The 25,038-nt window shown below is 32.7% G+C and overlaps 1 protein-coding gene across 1 annotated transcript in view; it reads right to left on the reverse strand.

Annotated features, from left to right (window-relative positions):
* The window catches only part of LOC132741091 (titin-like), a 284,076-nt gene that overhangs the window by 166,447 nt on the left and 92,591 nt on the right, over nucleotides 1-25,038 (reverse strand). Inside the window, exons 73-89 of the mRNA XM_060729177.1 lie at nucleotides 24,661-24,732; nucleotides 24,192-24,269; nucleotides 22,207-23,091; nucleotides 17,943-18,178; nucleotides 17,494-17,637; nucleotides 17,158-17,239; nucleotides 16,712-16,892; nucleotides 16,063-16,249; nucleotides 15,525-15,608; nucleotides 14,750-15,074; nucleotides 13,231-13,429; nucleotides 12,834-12,989; nucleotides 12,162-12,327; nucleotides 11,346-11,489; nucleotides 10,774-10,965; nucleotides 10,333-10,529; nucleotides 9,732-9,861 (exon numbers count right to left, since the gene is read on the reverse strand). Of these exons, the coding sequence (XP_060585160.1) occupies nucleotides 9,732-9,861; nucleotides 10,333-10,529; nucleotides 10,774-10,965; nucleotides 11,346-11,489; nucleotides 12,162-12,327; nucleotides 12,834-12,989; nucleotides 13,231-13,429; nucleotides 14,750-15,074; nucleotides 15,525-15,608; nucleotides 16,063-16,249; nucleotides 16,712-16,892; nucleotides 17,158-17,239; nucleotides 17,494-17,637; nucleotides 17,943-18,178; nucleotides 22,207-23,091; nucleotides 24,192-24,269; nucleotides 24,661-24,732 (3,458 nt within the window). The remainder of the gene's footprint in view (nucleotides 1-9,731; nucleotides 9,862-10,332; nucleotides 10,530-10,773; nucleotides 10,966-11,345; nucleotides 11,490-12,161; nucleotides 12,328-12,833; nucleotides 12,990-13,230; nucleotides 13,430-14,749; nucleotides 15,075-15,524; nucleotides 15,609-16,062; nucleotides 16,250-16,711; nucleotides 16,893-17,157; nucleotides 17,240-17,493; nucleotides 17,638-17,942; nucleotides 18,179-22,206; nucleotides 23,092-24,191; nucleotides 24,270-24,660; nucleotides 24,733-25,038) is intronic.

The raw sequence follows: 25,038 nt of genomic DNA on the forward strand, positions 1-25,038 counted from the left end.
CCTGTGCTTCTGGGAGAGTGTGTTGAATCTCAATGGTTTCCTTGTGAGACTCTGCTGATGGAATTTCCTCTTCAGGACCTACAATAGTCAGTCTACAGGTGGTTATAGTCTCACCAAGTTTGTTGGAAGCAACACAGGTGTATTCTCCTTCATCTTCTGGAAACACTTCAATAATGATTAACATACTAGTTCCTTTATCGTAGTCAATGACAATGTCAAAGTCAGTACTTTTAACTACCTCCTGACCATTATGGAACCAGCGTAGTCTTGGGGATGGACGGCCAAGGAAGTGAACAATCAATTCAACTCTCTGACCGTCTCTAACAGTCACTGGTTGGAGTAACTGTGTAAATTCTGGAGCACGAAGCTGGTCTTCAGGGATTTCATCTTCACTAGTGAAGGCATAGTCAGATTCAAAGACTGGCCTCTTGACAATGGTTTCCTCCTCATCTGTGTAGATATAGGTTGTCTCTGTAGGCTCAGGAACAAGCTCAATATCCTTAGTTTTATGAGCTGAAAAGATATATAAAACAGTACAGAAATAAGGTATAGCCAAAGAGTTTTCATTAAAAGGTGTAAAGCTATACATGTATATATCTAATGATATATTTCTATAGTGTTTATAAATGGTATAACTATGTTGTTTCCATAGTCTCATAGATTTTAAACATAGAATATCTCTGTAATTTAACTAACATGAGCATTGTAGAAAAAGAGAGTAAATTTTCCAAACAAAATACTATGTTGCTATTTAACTATGATTTGTAGACGTGCCATTTTCTTTTTTGGAAATATAAAAACAAATTTCCTTTAATACAGGTACATTGTATTTTGGATTTATTCTTTTACAAAATTTAAACAATGATTTTATTTAAACCATGAACAGAAACTCTATAGCTTTATACACTTTAATACTTCAAAAGCAGTGCAAAAGTAAAACTAATTCTTTGTGTGAAATATGGAAACAGAGATCCAGCTTGAAGTAGATTGAGCTAAAACTATGAAAGCAAAACTTTCTTTAACCAATTATCTGACATTTACATTATATTACCCCTAGGTATTAAAAATAACTTTTATTTATAAAAGTTTTTGCATCTTAAATTTGAGGAGTATTAAAGCAGCATGTTATAAATGCCATGCAAAAAAATACACTGACGTAAATGTATAAATATGAAGGTAGCACTCACGAGTGATATGAAGTGTTGACTTGCAAGTCACTATTCCGGAATCATTCCTGGCTTCCACGACATAGTCTCCAGAATCTTCTGGCACAGTATTAAAGATAATCAGGGTGGACACATTACGATCAATTATAATCTGTATCCTTGGTGATGATTCTATAGGCATGTCATTGTAATACCATGTTACTGTTGGTAAAGGCTGCCCTGTAACCTCTATCACAAACCTATTAAAAAACAAAAGAAGAAGTAGAGACCATGTATGGCCTTTATAGACAAGTGGTCTTTATTCAAGTTGACTCTATTGTATTTTTATCAATGAAGGTATGTCAAAGGATGACTTTTTTGTCAAAGGGTGGTCTTTGTTCAGAGGTGGTCTTAAACACAGGTTTGACTGTAGTTATCAAGATAATTTTATATACTTAGTGCAATTCATGTGGTGTTAATGCCCATCTGTTAAATTAACAACTTTTAACAAAAATTCGTAGATAAAAAGGGGCATAACTCTAAAAATTTAGCTTTCAGAATTATGCCCCAAGTCAACAAAGGTACCTTGTCAAGTTAAGCAAGTATTCCAAGTACTTAAAATATTTGAGAAATGGGCTATATTAAAGTTTTTGCATGACAACAACAAGGAAACAGCAATCATAATAGCCTAACTTTTTCTTTGAATCAGATGAGCTAAAATAAGACATTTTGATATAAGGATTGACTGAATTGAAATTATCTTGAAATGTTTTCTGGAAAACATTTCGAATAAAAAAGACGTAATAAATAATCATTATATTATTTATATTATGGTTTCTAGGTTCTACTATTTCTTACAACCATCATCATTTTAATTCATTAGGGAAATTGGGTAAGTAGGAAATATAGGAAAGGTTCACATTAAACAACATATGTTACAACACATTATGTATTCTTTAAAGGAACTTAAATAAGGTCCAAAAGTTTAATAACATAAAAATCAAATTTCTTATAAATATCAATTGACACACTTAAATCAGAAGAATATGCAGAAAGTAATTAAGAATAACACTAAGAAATAAATTGAAAAATGTATTTATGCTATTATAAAAGCACGATTTTAGTTGCAAAGCTTTTCATTTTTTTTTGTCATTTTTAGCAGTTAGAAGAATTATTCTGGAAAAACGAAGTCAGTGAATGATCTGAACATTAGCACAAAAGCTATTGGTCTAGAACTACATCAAAAGGATAATTAATCTCCAGAAATTATTTCCAGTCTTGTCATGTCAAAAAAAACAAAAACAAAAAAACCCTCAGTGGAGTCCCTTTAATATGCTAAATATAATTTTGTAAGATGAGCAATACCTTTTAACTATGAATAATCCTTTCAAATAATCTATAATAAGTATCAAAAGAAGTATTTACTTTCATCACAACACCAACTTCTTCCATGGTAACGTTTTTAAGGTGATGTGTGTAATTTATGAAGCCATGGGTAAACTTATAACTTAAGATACCACCACCTTACCAAAAAAGGTTGACCTTGTACAGATGGTTGGTTCATGTTTTTATATGGCTGAAGCATAAATAATGATAGATACTTACTTGGCAACACCTCCTTCTGGCAGCTCTAGATCTGACACTAGTGGACGGATAAATTCAGGTGGTTGTTTCTTTTCCGAGGGCTGAGGAGTTTCCTCAACTGGAGTTTCATCCATTGGTTCTTCTTCCATTGGTACTTCTTCAACTGGAACATCTCCAATGTCAGCAATGATTGTTGTGGCCTCTGTTGATGTGGTAGAAATCTCAGATGGTTCATCTGCTGATACTGCAAGAAATTCACAAGTGCTATTTCACAAGTTTTTATCATTTTTTTGTACTTTACTTATATTTTTTTACTTTTTACTTGACTGGAATGTAAGACAAAAAGCACTGTTTTAAGTCATATGTTTTTACATGTCAAATTAAAAATGCACTGACATGAAATTAAAACTCTTTTTTGTATAATATTTCATTTCTAAATATGTATATGTTAAAAAACATATTTAAGTGAAAGCAAAGTTATTAATAATTGCTTATTTATATTTATTCTTAGTGTTCAAGACATTAACATAAATAAAACCTACTGTCTTCTTTGCTCTTAAATTAATTGAACAAAACTGAGAATGTTTAAATGTTTACCTTCTACTAAGAGATTAGCAGTAGTGACAGATTCGCCAAATGGATTTACTGCCCTACAAGCATACTCTCCAGCATCCTCTGGGAAAACTTCAGGAATCTCAAGAACACAAGTTCCAGTGTTTGTCTCAAACCCAGGCTGGAAGTCAGAGCTGGGAGTAATTTCTTGACCCTCACGGTACCAAGTAATTGTTGGTGTTGGCATTCCTATCACCTTGCACATCAGAAGCACTCTATCCCCATCTTTTGTTATTTGTGGTTGAAGAAGTTCAACAAATTCTGGTGGAATTTCTTCCACTGTTTCTCCTTCATCTACTGTTGCATAAATGTCTTCAACATGGATTTCTTCTTTTGGACGTGGAGCTTCTTCTCCATTAGTACTTGATTTTTTATCAAGTTTTTCATCTTTTGGAGCAAGTTCGGGAATCTCAACTTTCTTTGTCACTTGATCTGGAACCAGAGTTTCTTCCTGTACATCCTCTTGTGCTTCAACTGGTTCTTCTTTAACTGGAGTGATTTCTTCAACAAATTCAGGTTCTTCAGGAGCCTCCTCTTTGACAATGGCTTTTGGTTTGGGTCTATCCACCTTTGCTGGTTTTACTGATGGTTCCAGTACTTCTTCTTCAGCTACTGGTGGTGGTCTTTCAGGAATTTCTTCATAAATGGGAGCTTCACCAATCTCTTCATAGACTGGAGATTCTGGTCTTTGAGCTTCTTCCACAATAGATTTTGGCTTAGGTCTTTCTATTACCTTTGGTTTCACTTCTTGTTCAAGAATTTCTTCAGAAACTTCAGGCTGCTGTTCTTGTACCTCCGGTTCATCAACAGTTTTTACGATTTCTGCAGTGTCAAAGAATTCAGGAGATTCAGCCCTTGGTTTGGTCTCTTCCAGAGGAGTCAATTTTGGTCTTTCAATGGTATCAGGTTTGACTTCTTCTTCTGTAACTTCAGAAGGCTCTTGGCCTATCTTAAATTCCACTTTCACCTTCTTCAAAGGCTGAACAGTTTCCTCCTGGACTTCTGTTGGAAGTTCTTCAATTGGAGCTGGAGCTTGTGTTTTAACCTCCTCTATTTCTGGTGAAGGTGATCTAGGTCTCTCCTCAACCATTGGCACAAGCTTTGGTCTCTCAATAACATCTGGTTTAACTTCTTCCTCATCAATCTCCATAGCTTCAGGAACACATTCGTCTTTCTGTACAACGTCTTTGACCTCTGTCTCCTCGGAAACTGGCTGCTCAGGAACAGCTTCTTCAGGTTCAATGACAACCAGAGTTGCCCTGGTAACAGCATCTCCCGCTGGATTATGTGCAACACACACATATTCACCTTCATCCTCTGGGAAAACTTCAACAATCAGTAAACTAACGTCTCCTTTTTCAGGATTGTAAGTAACAACATACTCTTCATCGTGATCAATGTTTTTACCATTGTGATACCAAGAAATTAGTGGCATTGGCTTACCAGTCACCTTGCAAGGAAGGTGAAGTTCTTGGCCATCAATAGCTTGTACTGATTGTACAGGCGTGACAAAGTTAGGTGGTATCATTTGCTGAGATGGTCCCTCTTGGACAGAAGCAGTATCAGATGCCCCTGGGAAAGTTACCTCTTGTGTTGCTGGTTCTGTTGAGAAAAATGAGAAATTATTTTCATTTAAGTTAATATTTCCCAAATCAACTCTACATCAACGCTTGAAGTTTTTATATTGATTTATGGCACACTTAAATTACTGCATTGATATTCTATAAGATTGTTTATCTAGTTTTATGCTAATTTTTGTTATCTTCTTTAATGCCATTTTTAACATATTTTGGTCATAATTGTGGGCTGTAAGTCAATCTAATTAATTTTTTCTGGATAACTAACTAGTATTTACTAACTTCTCCACATGTGATGGACTACTAATTCAAGATGTTTTCTGAATCAGCCATGAAGAATGACCATTCCACTCAAAGATGCAATAATTGCAGAGAGAGACCACTGAAATTCAAAACTACCAATAAGAAATTACTTCATCTGATTTTAGTATATAATGAGTTAAAAAGGTTACCTTGAACATAGAGTGTGGTGCTGCTGACTACTTCACCAATCTCATTTGAGCTCGCCTTCACTGTGTATTCCCCTGTATCCTCGGGGCCAACTTCTATAATTAGTAACACAGATTTCCCGTCCTCGTATAGCATTTCATAATGCGGTGAAGGTTTAATCTCCATGCCGTTAATAAACCATGTGACCATAGGTGGTGTATAAGCATCAATTTTGCATTCAAGTCTGTAAAAAATAAAAATGACATTCATAGAAAAGACATTTTAAAAACTTTTAAGATATAAACATATAAACATGAGCTCACAAATTCTTTACAACAAATTCATATTAAACATTTCAGGTTTCTGTTGTTGTCAAGTACTTTACAATTCATCAATCTAAAATAAATCATATAGGTCATTTAATAACCTTAACTTTTTGTGTGTAGGTTCAAAGATGAACAAAAAAGGGAAGATGATTTTGGCTAACCTCAGGTGTTACAAACTTAAGGCAACACCAGTGTCTAAAACCACCTCACCTGCTGGAGCTAAGAGATGCATAGACTCCAAAAAATTTGAATCCATTTAGTCGCCTCTTACAACCACGCAGGGTTAAATGGTGGCAATGCAATTCTTATGCCTCAATCTGTAATGGCAATCCCTCAGCCACAAAAGGGGGGGAGGGGGAGAAAAAATTGTCTTGTAGTTTACAAAATTCAACTACAACAATTACCTAGCAATTCCCCTCTCTCTGACATATATTTCAGGTTCCAGGGGTTGTAGAAGTTCTGGTTTGATAGTCCTTGTAGTAACGATCTCTTCCCTAGTTACCATGGTAGTAGTATGGGTCAAGGTCATCTGATCTGGTCCAACTGCTGGTAGCTCAATTACTTTCTCTTTACCTGACAAAAAAAAAATACTTCAGTTGAATGTTTTTTTTAAACATCAAAAAAATTGAACAGCTATAAGTTTGATATAAGAAGTTTTTGTCATCCAAATTTTTCTTCAAATATTGCAATTCACTACAATTCCACAAATCACTCACTTGATGATTTTTTCTTTATGACAAATGATAGAGGTAATAATATGGAAAGACTAATAATGTTCATATATCAGCTGCTTAATCAATAAATCATATTTGTTTCTTTTCTTTGTTTGTTTCATTTTACACCTTTTCCCAACAGTATTTCAGTCATATAGACGGGTAGTTTCCTAACCATCGTTCCTGGAGTTACACCAGTACTAGACTACCTTCCTCCGTGCTAAACTACCAAAGCGTCTCCTGGGGATCGAACCAACGCCAGAGAGGTAACTGGATTAGAAGTCATCGACTCTAACCCCTCAACCACGATAGCAGTAATAAATCATGTCAGAGTTGAAAAGTAAGTTATATCCCTATCTTGCATTCAATAAGATGGTTATGCTAATTTAAGAAATGAAGGGTATTAAAGAAAAGCTTTGTTTATCAGTGTTTTTATTATTGGTGTAAACTTCAAATTCTATTTTTAAAACAATTTACCAGGTAGTGTCAAGGTTGTTCTGCAAGTGACCTCTCCAAGGTCATTCTCAACCTTAAGTATGTATTCGCCCACATCTTGAGGCTCTGTTGGAGATATTATCAGGATTATTGTGTTAGCTTCACGAACAATCCTAATTCTGTCTGATGGCCTGACCTCCTTGCCCTTGAATGTCCATGTGTAACGTTTAGGTGGTGGCTGGGAAGCTACAGTAGCTTCCAATCTGAAAATATTAATAAGCATTTTCCTTTATACATATAAGGAAAACACACGACTGCCTTGGGCAAGGGCAATTTTGTCCCTCATGGCTATTATTGGAACAAGCCAGGTAGAAGCCCTCTAAATGTTGTTTCATAACAAATGTCTAAGCTCTAACCTTTATGGCTTCAAAGGAGATGATTTTAAAGACTTTATTACAAACATATAAGGAAAACACATGAACATGTTCCCGATTTTATCACAAAATTGGGACCCTATTTATAAAACCTTCTTGTAACATATATGAATTTACATAACATTGGGTTGAATATAACAAATAATGACCTTAATCCATTGATGTTAGACTATGTATATATACCTGGTTGTTTCTCCAGGCTGTATTTCTCTTACAGAAGGTAAAGGTTTGACAAACTCTGGTGGACTTCGTTCAATTGTTGTCTTGTACCTCTCTTCAAGAAGTTTAGCTTGTTGAACATCTATATTCAAAACAAAATGAACCATTTTATAACCCATTATTATAACACAGTTTTGAAAATAAATAACAATGACAAAATCCTACTTATATATTTATACTCCTAGTAATTACAATAATGTTAACATGATATCCTTTGAAAAAAATATATATTTAGTCAAAGTGAAATCATGATATTTTATGTAAACCTTATAATAACATCACTATAAATCCAATACCTTTAAAAAAGTGTCATATATTAATGCAAATCTTATACACAAATTGAATCAATTTTTCTGCGGGGTTAAAAAACCAAAGTATGGCACAAAATATCTAGGGTTTGTTTCAGTAACTTTTCTTTTTAATTGAGATTTAGAACACACAAACTACTTTTATAATTATGCCCTTCACACTCTTTTATAAGTATTCTAACACATTGTAATCATACATGGGTAAGAATTTGTAATTTGTTCAGCAAATAACTTTTTACTGTTTACATAACAAATCCTTCATAGCAGACAATGTAAGCTGATATCAGAGCTACACACTTACTATCCTGGTTGAGTTTTACGTCACACTAACACAGTAAAGGTTATAAGGCAACTTTCCAGCTTTACTGGTAGAGAAAGACCTCGGGGTGCCTCTCTGTACATTATGTAAGGCAGAAACAGGTACCCGAGTAGAACCACTGAAGTTCCATAAGCTAGCTGGCTAGCTTTCTCACATGAAGAATCTCGTGAGAGTCTAGTGGTTTGAAGTCAACGACCTTAACCACTCAACCACAGATGCCACTGTACTTACTATCATCAAACATGGTGTAATTCTAGCTATGTATTATATCAACATTTTGCCTTGTGGCTAAGGTGAAATCATACAATGTTTAAATTTTTCTACAATAAATCATTTAACTTTACCTTTTTCAACACATAGATTGTTTGATTGTCCAATGATAGTCAGAAACATGCATTTTGAACCTCACGGAAAAGCATTCAATTCCAAACACATTCTATGTGGAGAAACCATGCTCTGGTCTGTGTGTCCAGTCTTTCACCTAAACTTTCCTTTTATCAAACACTCAAGTCAACATGCATTTATATTTTCATTACAAAACAAAAATGTAATTTAAAACATATACTCCCTCTTCTCAAAAGAAGAGCACAAATGCCAAGCAAAAACAAAAACACACAAAAAAGTTAGTTATTACTGTAAGGAGAGGTGTTATTTCATTCTTAACAAAATAAGGTAAATTATATATATTAACTAATTATTAGTATATAAACCTGACTTAAGAATTGTTAATTTTCCATAAACATGTCTAAGTTTATTTTGACTATTGTCATCAAATCATAAACTTAAACAATAATCATCTGTCAATGAAATGAAATGTTTAAAGGTTGCAAGGAAGACTTCTGTATGGTAACAAACCTTGCAAGCATCTGCTAAAACTAAACTAAACAAACATCCTTAAAACAATTTTATTCTAAGAACCTACAATGGCTGTGACAACCTTTTATTGCAGGTTCTTAAAATTTCACAAGAGCAAATTTTAAACTACCCTATTTAAGAAGATGTTCTAAATATCACTGAAATAATAAATTCAATTTTCTTATCATATCTAAAATATGTTAAACATGGAAGCTCATTTTCTAAATCAGTAAGAAACTGAACTTACATGGAATCAACTACCTTCATAAATCATAAAGCATATGAACATTTGAAAAAAAATCTATCAAAAATTACATATTTGTAATTAAGAGTTTAGTGGGTGGGGTGTTTCTCTGATAGCATGCTACTGGGACTGTCAACCTGAAAATATAGAACTCACACAGCAAGCATCAACACAAGGTAAAATACTGTATGCAGAATTCTTTAAATAACTTTTTAGTAAAAGGATGGTGTATTTTTTCTACAACTTTTTTTGTTAGTTAATTAGAATTTCATGCTTAATTTCATTTTTTGTTGCTTTTATTTCTTATTTAACCTTAAGGACTTACCTTGTCTCCTATGTTTGTACCAAAATACTGTGACATCATCCTAACTAACATGCAGACAACATGAACCAACTCTTGGTTTTGATGTGTCATTTTTTTCTCTCTGAGATATCTTGACATCTGGCATGTAACATTATTCTGACCTAAATATGACACATTTGTGATGGGACTGAAATAAAACCAGTCATATGACCTACAAGATCACTTACCTTGGACATAAAGTTCAGCAGAACATTCTGTCATGCCAACTGGGTTCTTGAGTCTACATGTGATCAAACCAGAATTTTCAGGGAATGCCTGTCTTATTGTTAAAGTTGTTGTGGTTCTTGTTGTCTCAATCTGAAAATGACAATGCAAATGCTTCATAAAATTCACAGGGTGAAAGTTCATATAAATATGACAAAGTAAATAATAATGACAAAATAAAATGCGCTTTTGGAATATGAATATAATCAAGGCAGTCAATAGAACAGCTATATCCCCTGCCACAGTAGAACATTGGAATGCATAACAAATGTGAAGCGGTTAAGACCTAAAAACAATGCAAAGTTATTGAACTTTTTTTACATTTGACCTTCACGGGTGACCTTGACCTTGGGGGAAGTAATATGGTTGTTGTGCAGTTCCTATAGTTCCTTCCCCGCTATGCAGCAGGGGATAAAAAATTAAGTTTGAAAATGTTCAAAGTTCATACAGAAAAGTCTTTCATAATAAGCTAAACAAAAGCAATTCTGAATGACTAATTCTAAAAAAAGACAAAAGCTACCTTCAACCTGCCCTGTCTTGTTTGAGACACATCTTAATCCTTACCTTGATATCTCTTGTTTCTTGTAAAATCTGTAGTGCATTTCTGAGCCATGTGACCTGAGGTTGTGGCTCTCCACTATATTCAGCCACAAACTTGGCTGGACTGCCTTCTACCACCAGGGTGTTGGTGATAGGCTTGATAATCTGAGGTGGCTGTTCTTGGGTTTTAGGTGACACCTGCTCTGGTTCACTTTCTAATCCTGCAAAATTACAAACCACAAAATATTTATCACTTTTTGCATTATCATCATTAGTTGCAAGGCTTTGGGCTGTCATAAGTTCCACTAGGTCTATTAAGTTTTTCCAGAATATTCATACCAAACAAATTCCAAGTTACTTGTTAATTAACTTTAAAACATCACACAAAATCCTAATCAATTTTAAAATGAACAACATTTCAGTTCCCTTTTAAATTTCATTTAAAAGCAGGGTACGAAAACATACCATGAACTTTGAGGTGGCATGTAACAGTGGTTTCCCCTGCCTTATTTCTGGCCACACATTTATATGTGCCAGTGTCTTCTGGGAAGGCCTCAAGTATACTGAGACTATGAACGCCATCTGGTGTTGATTCCATGTGGAAATACTTGGATGGCTTCACAATCTTGTTGTTTCTGTACCAGGTCACTACTGGAGCTGTTTAAACACAATAAAAACCATGGTAACAAACACTTCCAAATTTTGCTTCTTGAAACATCAATTTCATGTAAAAGAATGTGTGATTGGTAAAATAGTGTGTAAATCTTGTCATGTTAATGAACTGTATCTGAATTAGAATTGATAATTGATTTGTGTTCTATTCTGTTCTAATATAGATGTATGCAAGGAAATGACCATTTATATCAGAAGCATTCTAAAGGCATTTGTTACAACACTTATATATAAACAGAGGATGGACTTAAAATGAACTTTTAACAAGGTATTTTGTTATATTACACACATTTACTAAAACAACGGCTAATACATACAAAGTTACATATTGTTTATGAACAATGAATGTGTGATAAAGAAGTTACCTGGAGATCCCTGAATTCTACAGGTAAATGTAACTGGTTCTCCTTCATCAGCGACAAGACTCTGTGGCTCCTGTACACACTGGGGTGCGCTCACTTTGGGCTCAATCTGCTGGGGCTCCATAGGCTCAGGTGATTGTATGGGCACTAAGTTAAACAATAAGTCATTTATTGATTTTTAAATTAATAATAATAATAATAGTAATAATAATAATGATAATAATAATAATAACTTTATTTTGAGAAGATGACATATTAAGAGTACATAATAAACATACAACTTATTTCCAATATGGCCTTCTATACATATTTAAACAGAACACAGAAATTAATAACACTCATGTAAAATAAAACATGAATTTAATCATTACCATACCAGAAAGGGTCATGATTATTCAACACAGAAGAAGGTTGCTTTGTAACATTAGGTAAGCTAAAAAGTAAACTCTAACTCTGAATTAACAATGCAACTCTTATTACCGACATACTCACAGCATTTTGTCATGTGCAGTCATGCATACGTTGAAGTTAAAAATCTTTGACCTCACTCAATAAAAAAATGTCATGTTCAGTTGAATTTGTTCTGCTTCACACAAAATATCAATTATTAAATTCATCAATGAAATTCAATGCAGACATATAGGAAAAGTCAAGTATGTCAATAATATAGAGTCACATGCTACATTAGATTCAGTAAAGAAAAACCCCACCTTTTACAATCTTATTCTACTTAAAAAATATTTTACCTATATAGTCAACACGACACTTGAAAACAAATCAGGCATTCCAATATAAAGTTGGTTATACATTTCCTCTTACCTTCCACACAAAGTTTAGCTGTACATGTTGCCTTGCCGACGTTGTTAATGGCAACACAAGCATAATCTCCAGCATCTTCAGGTCTTACTTCATATATCAACATTGTAAAGTTGTCATCTTCATGTATAAACTTCATCCTGGGGCTGTCATCCATTGGTTTGCCATCCTTTAAATAATTAAGTACCATATTATTATATATCTGCTTGTAACATTTTAGTTTTAAAGCGACCATCAGTTTTAATAAGGGTTAAATAAATTATTTTTAGATAAATCATTTCATATAATTGTCAAATCAAAAGAATTAAAGTGGAAAATGAAGTTTGCTGTCAATAAAATACATAAACAATAAGGAAAGGATACCTCAATTTTCAATTAGCCAGTCCGCTCTCTATATGTAAATTAGTTAAGCAGACAATTCATTTCCCAATCTTCTATAAAGCTAATATAAATATGGTATATCAAATTAAACAAAGCATTGTTCATATTTTTAATGACTAATGCATTGACCACTTCTTTAATGAAATTTTGGTTGAAAGTCAATACTTGATTTACAATAAACAAATGCCAAAAAAGCTGTCACCTATTACAATTCTTAGATTACAATTAAGGTAAATCTTATACCATAAAAACTTTTTTTTTCCAGAATAATTTGAAAATAAAGTAAGCATTTACCTTTTCCCAATGAACTTTTGGTTTAGGATTTCCAGTAACATTACAGTCAAATGTTGCCGGCTCTCCCTCCACTGCCTGGGTGTCTCGGATCAAGTTACGGAATTCTGGTGGTATGTCTTTAGTAGGTTCTTCTTCTTCAACAACAGTCAATTTAGCCTGAAAAAGCATGCAGAACAATTAATGTTCACCCAGTTGATGACATGTACTGAATTAAGTCTTCTTTAGATATCTCCATTGTTACTTTAAAAATTTCATGATCAAAGTGACAAAAATTAGTGGCATTTGCATGACTGATGTGAGCTATTTATGCCAATTTTATTGAATGTTATATTTGTCAACTGCAGCTTGAAATCAGTCACCTAAATCTATATGTTTAAGACAGAAGTTCTCTATATACCTTGCATTGTACCATGCCATACATGTTGTAAGCTTTCACTGTAAACAGTCCAGTATCTTCGGGGAACACTTCTGGTATGAATAACTTGCTAGTTGTTTCCGTGGTTACAATCTGGAAGTCATGTGATGGCCTGATCTCAAAGTTATCCCTGTACCATGTGATCAGAGGTGGCGGATAGCCCTTGAAGTGGACTTCCATCCTACAGTGACAAAAGTGAGGAAAAATAAGTTCTATGACATAAAACAACAAGTACTTGTTACACAGGCAGATGGGTTAGTTGCTGCAGCCATTCTGTGACAAAGAACATAACAAATATTTTTTAAGCAGATAGATAAACAAGTTGCTGCAGCCCCTCTTAAATGAGAAGTTAACAATGAAAACATACATGTAAATGACAAGAATGTATTAAACTGTATTTTTGTCACAAGGTTAGAAAATGTGCAGTCTGACCTGGACTCCAACCTGGGACACTTGGAATACCGTAGCGCGGCTCAACCGACTGAGCTATCCAGACGCTTACACACTATGTCCCTTATTTGTGAACAGTTCTTAACTGTGACACTCTTAAACAGCTAAACATATTGAATCTATTCAGTCTTTTGAACCTTCAATTATCGCACTTCACAAACATTAAAAAAATTACTTCCATTAATATTTTTATGGCTGTAAGTTACTGATTACATGTGAATACAATCTACTATTGAACAAAAAGAATCAACAAATACATATATCTCCTTTTTTTTTCAATGAAAATTACAAATATAACAATAAAAAAATATAAGCTAGTCGAAAAATGGGACTTTTTAAAGAGACAAAAATCCAAATATATTATTCTACAGCTAAATATTTATATTTAAAACTAGGTTAGGACCTTTGATCTTACATTAAAAAGTCGAAATGTAAGGTTTTAAGATATAAAAAGAGACATAAAAAGCAAAGAGAAAAATCAAACTACTGTATATAATTATGAGTAAAGGTAAAAGTGGAATCTAAGGATGAACTTCGGAAAAAGGTAATCTTAAAATATGTCTATAAATAAATGACAAAAGTTAGTGAGCAAAAAGGAGCTACAAAAGTATTATTACTAACCTACAAGAAGAGAAAGGCAGTAAATAGAAGGAACATTATACAAAAAAGATAAAGAAATTAAAAGTCTCTAAAACTCACTCAATAGCTCTGGATAATAATAAACAAAACAAATGAAAATAGATATAGTTACAAAGACTTCTTATTTAGAGTTTACATCTTTTTCATTCCCAAAATAAGTATACTAGAGCTGTTTCACTCTTTTTCTAAAACTTTACTGTCTTTCAAACTCTCAAATCATAGGAAGCTATTTGGCACTTAAAAAAATTCCATTCAAAGCCCATGTATAAATTAAAATATTTAGTTCAAATGAATATTTAGTTCAAATGATATGAAAGATTAGATTAACAAAAAAATATACAATATATGCCATATTGTCAAACTATTTAAATCAGGCTGTGAATATCAAATTCTCATCAAACACTTTACTTACTGTACTGGTTTTCCTTCTGTTATACGGGCTGGCCTCAAAGGTTTAGTGAACACGGGTGGTTCCCTGCGTTCAAGTAAAACTTGGTGCTCCGATACCATCGGTTCCCCTTTCTTTGGTTCCGCAGCCTCTGGTATGATTGGAACCATTCTGGCTTGCTGGATCTCAAGCTGAATTTCCGGTCTGTCCGGACGTACAACACGTGCCGGCATTTCTCGCTCTTCCGGTTGTTTGACTGGTCGAAGTTCTCGGTGTGTAGTGATGTATTGCTGTTCTGTTATAATGGTTTCTTTGTCAGTCTGGGTAATGGTGATCTCCTTGTCACCAACTGATTATAGAAGATATAAATACCTTTAATTTAACTAATGTATGTATATATAATAACAGGCAAGAGATTACATTTCTTGTATTTAAAAGAAAGCCTAAATTTCACTCTTCTATTATCAGTATCTCTCTCACACAATAAATATTGTCATCATTTGATTAAGTTCAATTCCATCAAAAAACCCTAAGTATTCAATAGACATACTCTGGAATTAAGAATATTTTGGGTTTTCCCAGCTATTCAAGGGGTACAAACAAATTTTTACAGTTACAGCTTCGAAAATAAGCACAACAGGTTGACTTATTGTTGTGAATGGTAGTGTACTGTAAAGCTATAAATCTAAAAGTTTGTTTGTACCCGGGATTAGATCGGAAAACCCACAATTGCCGATTTCCAGATAACAACAGTTACTGTTATTCAAACATTTATTATTAATGACATCATTTGACCCACCTTTTTCAAATTGCTTGTATTCAGACACTTGTGGTCTACGCAATTCTATTTTTTGTCTTCTGTCAAGTTCAATTTGAAGATCACCTGTGACAGAAAAATAAATGTAGAATAATTTTTTTTTGTTTTATACAAACCCTCGATTTTCCAAATACAAAATTAATAAGGTTTGTTCCTACTATAAAATGTAACTTCTGTATAACCTATTACCATAGCCTCCCTTCTGAGATTACAAAATCATTGTTCATATGAAATGTTTGGTTCAATTTTTTTTTTTTAAATTCCATTTCTTTCAGTATGAAGTTCATATAAACATATTGTTAGATAAAAAATCAAATCTTACACTTAAATTTATCAATTGAAAGCTATAAATTCATATGACTTATTAACCTTGAGATTTTCAATTTGCTTTGAACAATCATGTCTTTCAGATGAAATAATAGAATAAATGAAATGAATATTTAAATTAGCCATAAAAAATTAGATCGTTCTTGGCATAAATGTAAGTTAATTACATTTTAAACTTTGTTTTTTCACGTACCTTTTGGAGCTTGTCTAAGTTTGGACCTCCAGTCATCATGAGGTAGAACGTTTAGTGAGGTAGATGACTCTGCCTCTCCTTCAATATTACGTGCAACAACACGTACTTGACCTATATCTGTGTCACGTGCACGAGGAATCTCAAGATAATGCATCATACCATCATAGGTAACCTTGTATCTGGTTCCCTGTAAAAGAATGACAAGGGATGCATTTTATTCTATACTTCCGATTAATGACAAGCAAGGATTTCAATTTATACTTCTGATTAATGAGAAGCAGGGATTTTATTTTATAATTCCTGCTAAAGTTTAAATTTCTTGATCACATATAACACTTTGAAACCATTCATTTCTACAGAGAATCTTTTACACTGACTAAAAATGAGAAAACATCATTTCTAATACACAGAATTCTCAAAATACAAAATGCCCTTTTTGAAAAAATGATAATTTCAATAAATTCTGATGATGTCATATTCCAAAGGAAATCTATAGGATACACCTCTAAAATATCTGCCCTTGATCAAAAATAATATAATTACATTAAATTCATAACTAAGAAAATATTCAAGCTGGAATATATTTTGTTCTAGTTATGTTCTTAAAAATATTTTACAAGTTAAAAAACATCTAAAATTGTCAACTTACACCAACAATGAGGCTTCCATTGACATACCAGTTGACCCGGGGTCGTGGGAACCCACTGACCTTGACCAAGAACTTGGCGGGGAAGCCCTCTTGCACCTCTACAGGCTCAGGCTTGAGGTCAATACTGGGTGGGCTCTTTGTCTTTGGTACTTCAATATCTTGTTCTTCCAAGTGGGTGTGGCTAAAATATAAATTTCATTTTGTGGATGTGGCTAAAATTCGAATTTCATTTTGTGGGTGAGGCTAAAATTTGAATTTCATTTTGTGGGTGAGGCTAAAATTTGAATTTCATTTTGTGGGTGAGGCTAAAATTTGAATTTCATTTTGTGGGTGTGGCTAAAATTTGGTATATCTTATAACAAAAGTTAAATGAATAGAATTTACAAAATAGATTTTTAAAAGATTTTATTTAAATTCATCAAAACAATTTATCAAATGAAACATACCCTCTCCAGACCTCCTCCATTTCTTGTAGACGTATGGCACCTTCCCCAGGTAACTGTGTGTCCATAATGATTGATCTACGACCTGATAATATCATATTATGAATTCACTTGTGGACATTTAATTTCGTGGTTTTGTCACAAAGAACATTTTCGTGAGTACTTAAATTTATTAACTATTTTCCAAAAGGTAAAATGTAAATAACGTTATGCGAAATAATCTTACAGTAGAAGAAATTAAATATTCGTTGAATCTTAAATTTGTGGATTGACCTACTTGACATATTTTTAAGCAACAGCTGAAATACCGGCATGATATACATGAAACCAAAATTTTACCTCTGCATCTAACTTCGCTAGAGGTCTCAGTGGTACCGTACACGTTAGTGGCTCTACATGTATATACCCCAGAATCTTCGGGATACATGTACAATATATCAAGGGAGACAAATCCAAATTCATGACTTGGCTTGTATCTGTGACCTGTTAGGAGAAATTTGAATAATACAATGTAAGGTGTAACACTTGATTAGTGAAAAAAAAAGTATTAAAATTCTCAAAACTTCCATTTTTTCCCATTATAAGTCATACCACTAACAAATAAATATCATATCAATCAAATTCTGTTATTACATGCAAACATTCTGATTGAATAGTTTAAAATATCATTTTTTGAATGACTACATACAGATGGTCGCAATATTGTAATAGGAACTGGTGTAATAGGAATTGGTGTAATAGGAATTGGTTCAATTTTATTTATTGCAAAAAACAACCCCATTTCATACCATATTGTAATGGTTGTCCATCCTTAAACCATTCTACATTCATGTGTGGATCGCCAATGGGAACCAGTTTACACTCAAAGTGGATTGGTTCATTTTCCTTCAGGTTAATCATACTCTTGATCTCTGTCTTAAATCTTGGTGGCAACTGCTTCGATTTGTGATACAAGTCTTCTGGTGCCGGGGCCTCACCCTCGCGTCTGATATATTCACGTACGGCACTCTCGTGGTCTACATCTCTGTAATTATTATACAATAGTATAAATTTTCTGCTTTTTGTTTAAATAGCAGTCTTTGTAAGGACAGGAATTATCACAGAACAACGAGACAAATTTGTTTGGTATAAAAATAAATGATAATGAAATATGAAATTGATGGGCAATATAATAACGAGAAACAAATATATGAATATAATATAAAATATTAATTCAGATATATGAATATCTTAAGTAAAAAAACAAGAACTGTCGGAGGACAGTAAAGCTCGACTATTCGAAAATTTGTCACAGGGTGTTTCATTGAGTATAATAATGCTTACCTATATGAATACATAAAATTGTCCGAAAAGGTACAAACTCTTCAAGTTTCAATACATTCCCTTCAGTAGTTATGGAGATACAAGCTTACATACAAAAACTTAACCAAGATTTTCTAAGTCGAAAAAGGGGCATAATTATGAAATAAAACAATTCAGAGTTATGGGACTTGTACCAATCACCTTAGATAATCACAGAGACCAAGTGTGTGAAGTTTCAATCCATTCCCTTCAGTAGTTATGGAGATACCAGCTTACACGCAAAAACTTAACCAAAAATATCTAAGTCGAAAAAGGGGCATAATTATGTTAAAAAGCAAATCCGAGTTATGGGACTTGTGCCAATCATCTAAGATAATCAGAGAGAACAAGTGTGTGAGGTTTCAATCCATTACCTTCAGTAGTTATGGAGATACCAGCTTACATGCAAAAACTTAACCAAGAATTTCTAAGTCAAAAAAGGGGCATAATTATGTAAAAAAGCAAATCAGAGTTATGGGACTTGTGCCAATTATCTTAGATAATCACAGAAAACAAGTGTGTGAAGTTTCAATCCATTCCCTTCAGTAGTTATGGAGATACCAGCTTACACGCAAAAACTTAACCAAGAATTTCTAAGTCGAAAAAGGGGCATAATTATGTAAAAAAGCAAATCAGAGTTATGGTACTTGTGCCAATTGTCTTAGATAAACACAGAGAACAAGTGTGTGAAGTTTCAATCAATTCCCTTCAGTAGTTATGGAGATAACAGCTTACATACACAAACTTAACCAAGAATTTCTAAGTCGAAAAAGGGGCATAATTATGAAAAAAAGCAAACCAGAGTTATGGGACTTGTGCCAATCATCTTAGATAATCACAGAGAACAAGTGTGTGAAGTTTCAATCCATTCCCTTCAGTAGTTATGGAGATACCAGCTAACATACAAAAACTTAACCAAGAATTTCTAAGTCGAAAAAGGGGCATAATTATGAAATAAAACAATTCAGAGTTATGGGACTTGTGCCAATCATCTTAGATAATCACAGAGAACAAGTGTGTGAAGTTTCAATCCATTCCCTTCAGTAGTTATGGAGATACCAGCTTACATACAAAAACTTAACCACAGGGACGCCGACGCCGACGCCGACACCGACGCCGACGCCGACAAATGGGTGACTGCATTAGCTCGATTATTCTGCGAATAGTCGAGCTAAAAACACATTCACCATCTGCTCATGTGTAACTATTGTTTCTTTTTAATATCTATTACAAAACGTAGAAATTATCTAAATAAACTTTAAACATTTTTTAAGGAAACATCTTAAGCAAACTATTCACACTTAGGCTATTGCAAGATGAGTGTCAAATTTGTAGAGAACACATAACAAAGGTAAGACAACGGTGCAAGGTTCAAGAAAAAAGGTCAAAGGTCATTCAAGAAAATAGGTCAAAGGTCAAATAAGGATTCATATGTATATAAATATGTGCTTAACTAATAAAACAAATATCATGAACTGTAAAAGTAGGAAAAATAAAATGTGAAGGAATAATTCTTTAAAGTCCCTATACCTAAAAACTGGTATGCTTTTATATGAAGAACCTGATGCTCAAATGGAGAATTACTAATATCATAAGTTACAAAAAGTATTTATAAAATAGATACAATCAAAAACAATTTCTGCAAATAAAGGGAGATAATTAAAAATAAATTATTGTTAACTGTTTTGCCTGTTCTGTAATACAAGATTTTGTATGTTAAAAAAAAAATGAATTTTGTTGTTCATTTTTTATTAAATGTATGTTGCATACATAATTTACATTATACACAAACTCTGAATTGGGGAATTTGAAGGGTTATAGAGGTCTTGAAACCAACAACGTTCTTATATTTCAAGTTTTTATAGAAGGGAATTTTTTCTAAAATGGGAAGTGTTCAAGAAATATAATATATATGATAAAGGTCAAAGGACAAGGTCAAACAGGCAGCATAAGGTGAACTTCTTGACCTTTTGTCCTCTGCATTTACTATTATCCTTGGAACTGGAGGCAAATACTTTCTTGGCCTACAATATTAATGTAATGTTTATGAAATATCTGTAAAAATTATTCAATAAATAAATCCATTTAAATTTTCCTTGGGATGTGTCTTTCCCTTATAATCCATAGTGCATAAAATGAAAGAAAATGAAATATAATAAATTTATAATAACATATTAAATGTTTTTTTTTCCATTTCTCATTTTAAAAAAATTGCTTATTTTTGATGCCTGAAAAGTGAAAATAAAAGCTGAAAGTAAAAGGTTGATTAGCTATCTAAAATAAAACTAAAATCAAGCAATTAGAATGACTAACTAAACTTTACTTTAAAAATGTGTATGTTTAAAATCAACCACTCCCTCTCCCTACCCCAAAACCCATTTTTTACTGACATTAACACATATACATTTTTAAAGGAGTATTTTTACCATGACATATAAGCAAGTAAGCGAGCGAAGGCTTAAGCTGTGCATTTTCTATCTTAATTCACAAACAGCAAACTGGTCCATCTATTCACATCAGAGAACTTTTTACTAACAAATAGTCATCATAGTGCAATAACTGGCTAACTCTTTAAAATTTAGGACTAAACCTGTTACTGCACTAAGGGGACACAAATACTTTATAAAACAAATATTTTGAGCCAAATAACCTTTGGCCACTAAACAGTTTCTTAGTCAAAGTAATATTTTATAAAGTCAGGTATACAACATATGACAACACAAGCTCTAAAGAGCTTTTAAAGGTACTATAGTTTAAACTTAAATTAATATATATCTGTATTATGATGAGTGTTCAAACTTTGATGTGATGATGACCAGATATGCAGGTGGTGTTGTCAAGAAGCTGTTGCTAAGCAAAGGTTGTATTTTGACATATACAGATGACCTTTCACCTTTTCAAGTTTTCTAGAAACACCAAAAAATGCTCAAAATTAGACTTTTTAAAACCACACTTTTAAGCAAAATATAAAAACACAAGAAAAGATCTGCTTTTTTACATTAATTTTGAATTAATAACACAGCAAAGGAACACAAAGAAGAGCACTTAAAATTTTCCATTCCTATCACACGAAAATGTTTTTAAATTTTTCTAGTTTAAAATACATACAAATTTCACACCAATGCCATCTCTATGACAACCAATATCAACCATAGATCATAATAATCCCTAGGCAGGTTTAATTAAAACAGAACTGTTTCTTATTATAACACTTATAATAAATAACATGTCAATATAAAGAAGAAATATCAACCTATGTTTTTTTGTGAACAAACCTATTCAGTAATATCAATGACTTTCATCTAAAATAATCTTAAATCATAAAATGATTCCTGTTCATATACAAATATATATTACATTTATTTACTTTTCTTGTACAACATACAAAACAAAACTTGACCAACAACTCTGAACAAACATTATGTAAAAAACTCTAAGACCAAATATCATGTTGCTTATTCCGTCAAAATGAATTTAAAGACACACACACAAACACACATATAATCAATCCTTTCAAACCCTTCTCAACATTCAAGACTTCCTCAGCAACCATTACCTTCCATGGCAACCATTATTAAGTATTTTCACACCAAAAAAAAGCCAAAAACTAAACAATTTTATTTATAACACCTCAAACTGCAAAGGTCATCTGCCTAGCAACAAAAATAAAACAATCACATGACCATTTCCAGGGTAACAAGGCTGGATTACCTGGCCCAGGCTTCAGCAGCCATTAATACATCGGTTCTGTCCGGTACCACAAAAATGGACGGCTTGGAGACATAGGGAACCGGCTGGTATTTCACCGTTCTACTTTTATGTTTACGGACTCTTACTCGTTTATATTTCCTTGGTTTCTTTGGATACAGATCCCCATCTATTATCAGCTTTTCGGGAGTGGGTGGGGGTAATTTTGTTATGTGGACTGGTTTTGTAAAGTATCCAACATCGGAGTCATCAGACGTAGCGGACAAAATGACCATTTTAGACTCTGACCGACTTGTTTGCCTCCTCCATGTTTCTTGAGATTTTCTTGTAACCCTCTTCTGAAGAATTTCTTTTTGTAAAGCTTCATCTTCAGGGACCTCATATGTTATTATATATTCATCTTCTTCAGGCTTTTCTTGGCCAACTTGGAATTCTGTTACAGTTTTATGAGTTGGTCTTGTTGCAAATTTTAACTTAGGTTTTGGACTTGTTTTTGGTTTATCTGGTTTTATCTGAATTTCCTTTGTTATTTTTTGTGTATCTTTAGGTGTGACCTTGTACACAGGAGATTCCATTGAGACCTCTGTTTTTATTTTGGAAATTTGTGTCTCAAACTTAGTTTGCCAATCTAATTTAGTGTCCTCACTTGGTTTCCAGGGTTTCGGTTTGGAAACAAGATAGTCCAGGTGAGTTTTCTTAGTATCGGGCTGTTCTGACAAAGGTTTTGTCACAGGGACTTGAACCTCAGTTCTCACAGTGGGGCTAAGTTTAGGCTCAAAAGCAACAGGTTGAAATTTGGTTGCCTTAGTCTCCAAAGCCTTCCATTTTGGGCGTATAGGCTTAGGCCTAACAGGAGGCCCAGGCTTTTTAATCTCTGTATCAGATTTGCTGGAAAGTTGAAGAAAGATAGATCAAGAAAAAGCTAAGAGCAAAGCCTTGAAAAACCTAAAGAGTTATTTTAATTAAGTCAAAAAACTTTTTGTTTAAGTCATACATGCTATAATTAATTTGTTCAGTTTTTCTAACTTGTTTTCCTAACTACTTTCCACACAACATAATGATATTTATAAATGCATGTATAATTATCATTTCATATCATAAACAATCAATTTGAACATTCAATGAATTTTGTTATTTATTATCAGAGCTACAATTAGTACTTTACTCATACAAATTTTTTATAATCATACATTTTCATTATGTTAATTTTTCATTTTTAAGTTTTAAGATTAGGTCAAACAATTTAGTTGTAATTTGTTTTATGAATATATTATACCTATGCCACTCTCCATGCACACTGTACTTAAAGCTTTTTGTCATTCTTTTAAACAATCACTGCTTTAACATGGAACAAAGTTTAGATTTTTTAATTTTTAACATATAATAAGACATTGTACAGGGTGTTCCAAAATGTATAATGATCATTTTTTCAAACACTTTTGTTTATTACATACATGGTTAATCAATTTTAGAACTTTTTTTTAAGAAACAAATATACTAAATACAGTTCACAATACCAATCTTTTGAAATTTCACTGGAATGGGTTCACATAATTAATAAAAAAATATCAAAAAAAATGATTTTCTTTCTCCTTTATCAACAGTCTTCAAATTATTAAATGATAACAAATTTACTTTGAATAATGATTTAGACTCAGATTATGGCTTAAATATCTTTGTAGAGACATTCACCAACTTGCAATTATTTGTTTTGTTTTGTTTTTTTACATCCACTGAAACAAATTTTTGGCCATATCTTAGCAGCAATATGGATAATTAATCAGTAATTATAGATTTCTCTGCAAATGACCTACTTACTAAACCCACATGATTTCTGAATCAACTGCAAGAGACAAATCGCCATTAGACTCAACTGCTTGAGATTGTCACGGAAAAATAATAACAATAAACAAATGTATTGATCATTATATTTAACACACCCTGTATCTTACAAAAAGGGGCGGGGGTTTTCACACATGAGGCTGTACCTTGTTACTTTCTCTTTAGGTGGAGAAGGAGTTTTCCGTATTCTACGTCTCTCTTTTGGTGACGGAGGTTTCTGCGGTCTGAATACCATAATATGGAAATAGGTATCATTTAATTATTCTAATTTCTAGAAATTTTTATCAAGGTTCATTACTGGCATGCAATAGGTCTTTCAAGCAATGCATAAATATCTTATGCTCAGTTATGTTATACTGTCTGAATGTTCTACTATTTATATATAGCTTTATGTTACAATTCTAAATAGATTACATTTAAATTTTCCAGACTTTACATCATGCATTACCAATCTCTTTTAATTATTCTACTAATTCTGTCTAAATCAGTATAATTATTCCATTCTTGCATATGTGGCATATTGGTAATATTTATAGAAAAATGTATTTATAGAATTCTATTTATAGAAATATTGGGGGTCACACTGGGGTCATGCAGTAATCATAAATACTGCACCTGAACAGTTTGTACTTTGTCTCCAAGGACTGAGGAATTTGAGGCTCAACTTTGGGGAACAAGTCTTCAGCTCTAAAAAAAGCAATTTATATCAAAAATAGTTTTATTTTTATGTTGAATTTATTTCAATGTTCCTTAATCTATAGTGATTAGTCTACACTTAAAAAAATGTTGAGAAGTGCAACATTTAGAATGATTATGCTTTTCAAAGTGATTAATGTAAAAATTTGATTTATGAAATTTCTATGCAAAAATTTGATTATGAAATTTCTGAACATCAGTTAAAATTTTTCATGAAACAAAAACACAAATTGAATCAACCACTGTCAGTTATTTATAATGAAAATGACTGTCTTTATTTGATATTTATTTAACAAA

The sequence above is a fragment of the Ruditapes philippinarum genome, unplaced genomic scaffold, assembly GCF_026571515.1.
Source record: "Ruditapes philippinarum isolate M1 unplaced genomic scaffold, ASM2657151v2 ctg2_1_1_1_1, whole genome shotgun sequence".
Taxonomy (NCBI): domain Eukaryota; kingdom Metazoa; phylum Mollusca; class Bivalvia; order Venerida; family Veneridae; genus Ruditapes; species Ruditapes philippinarum.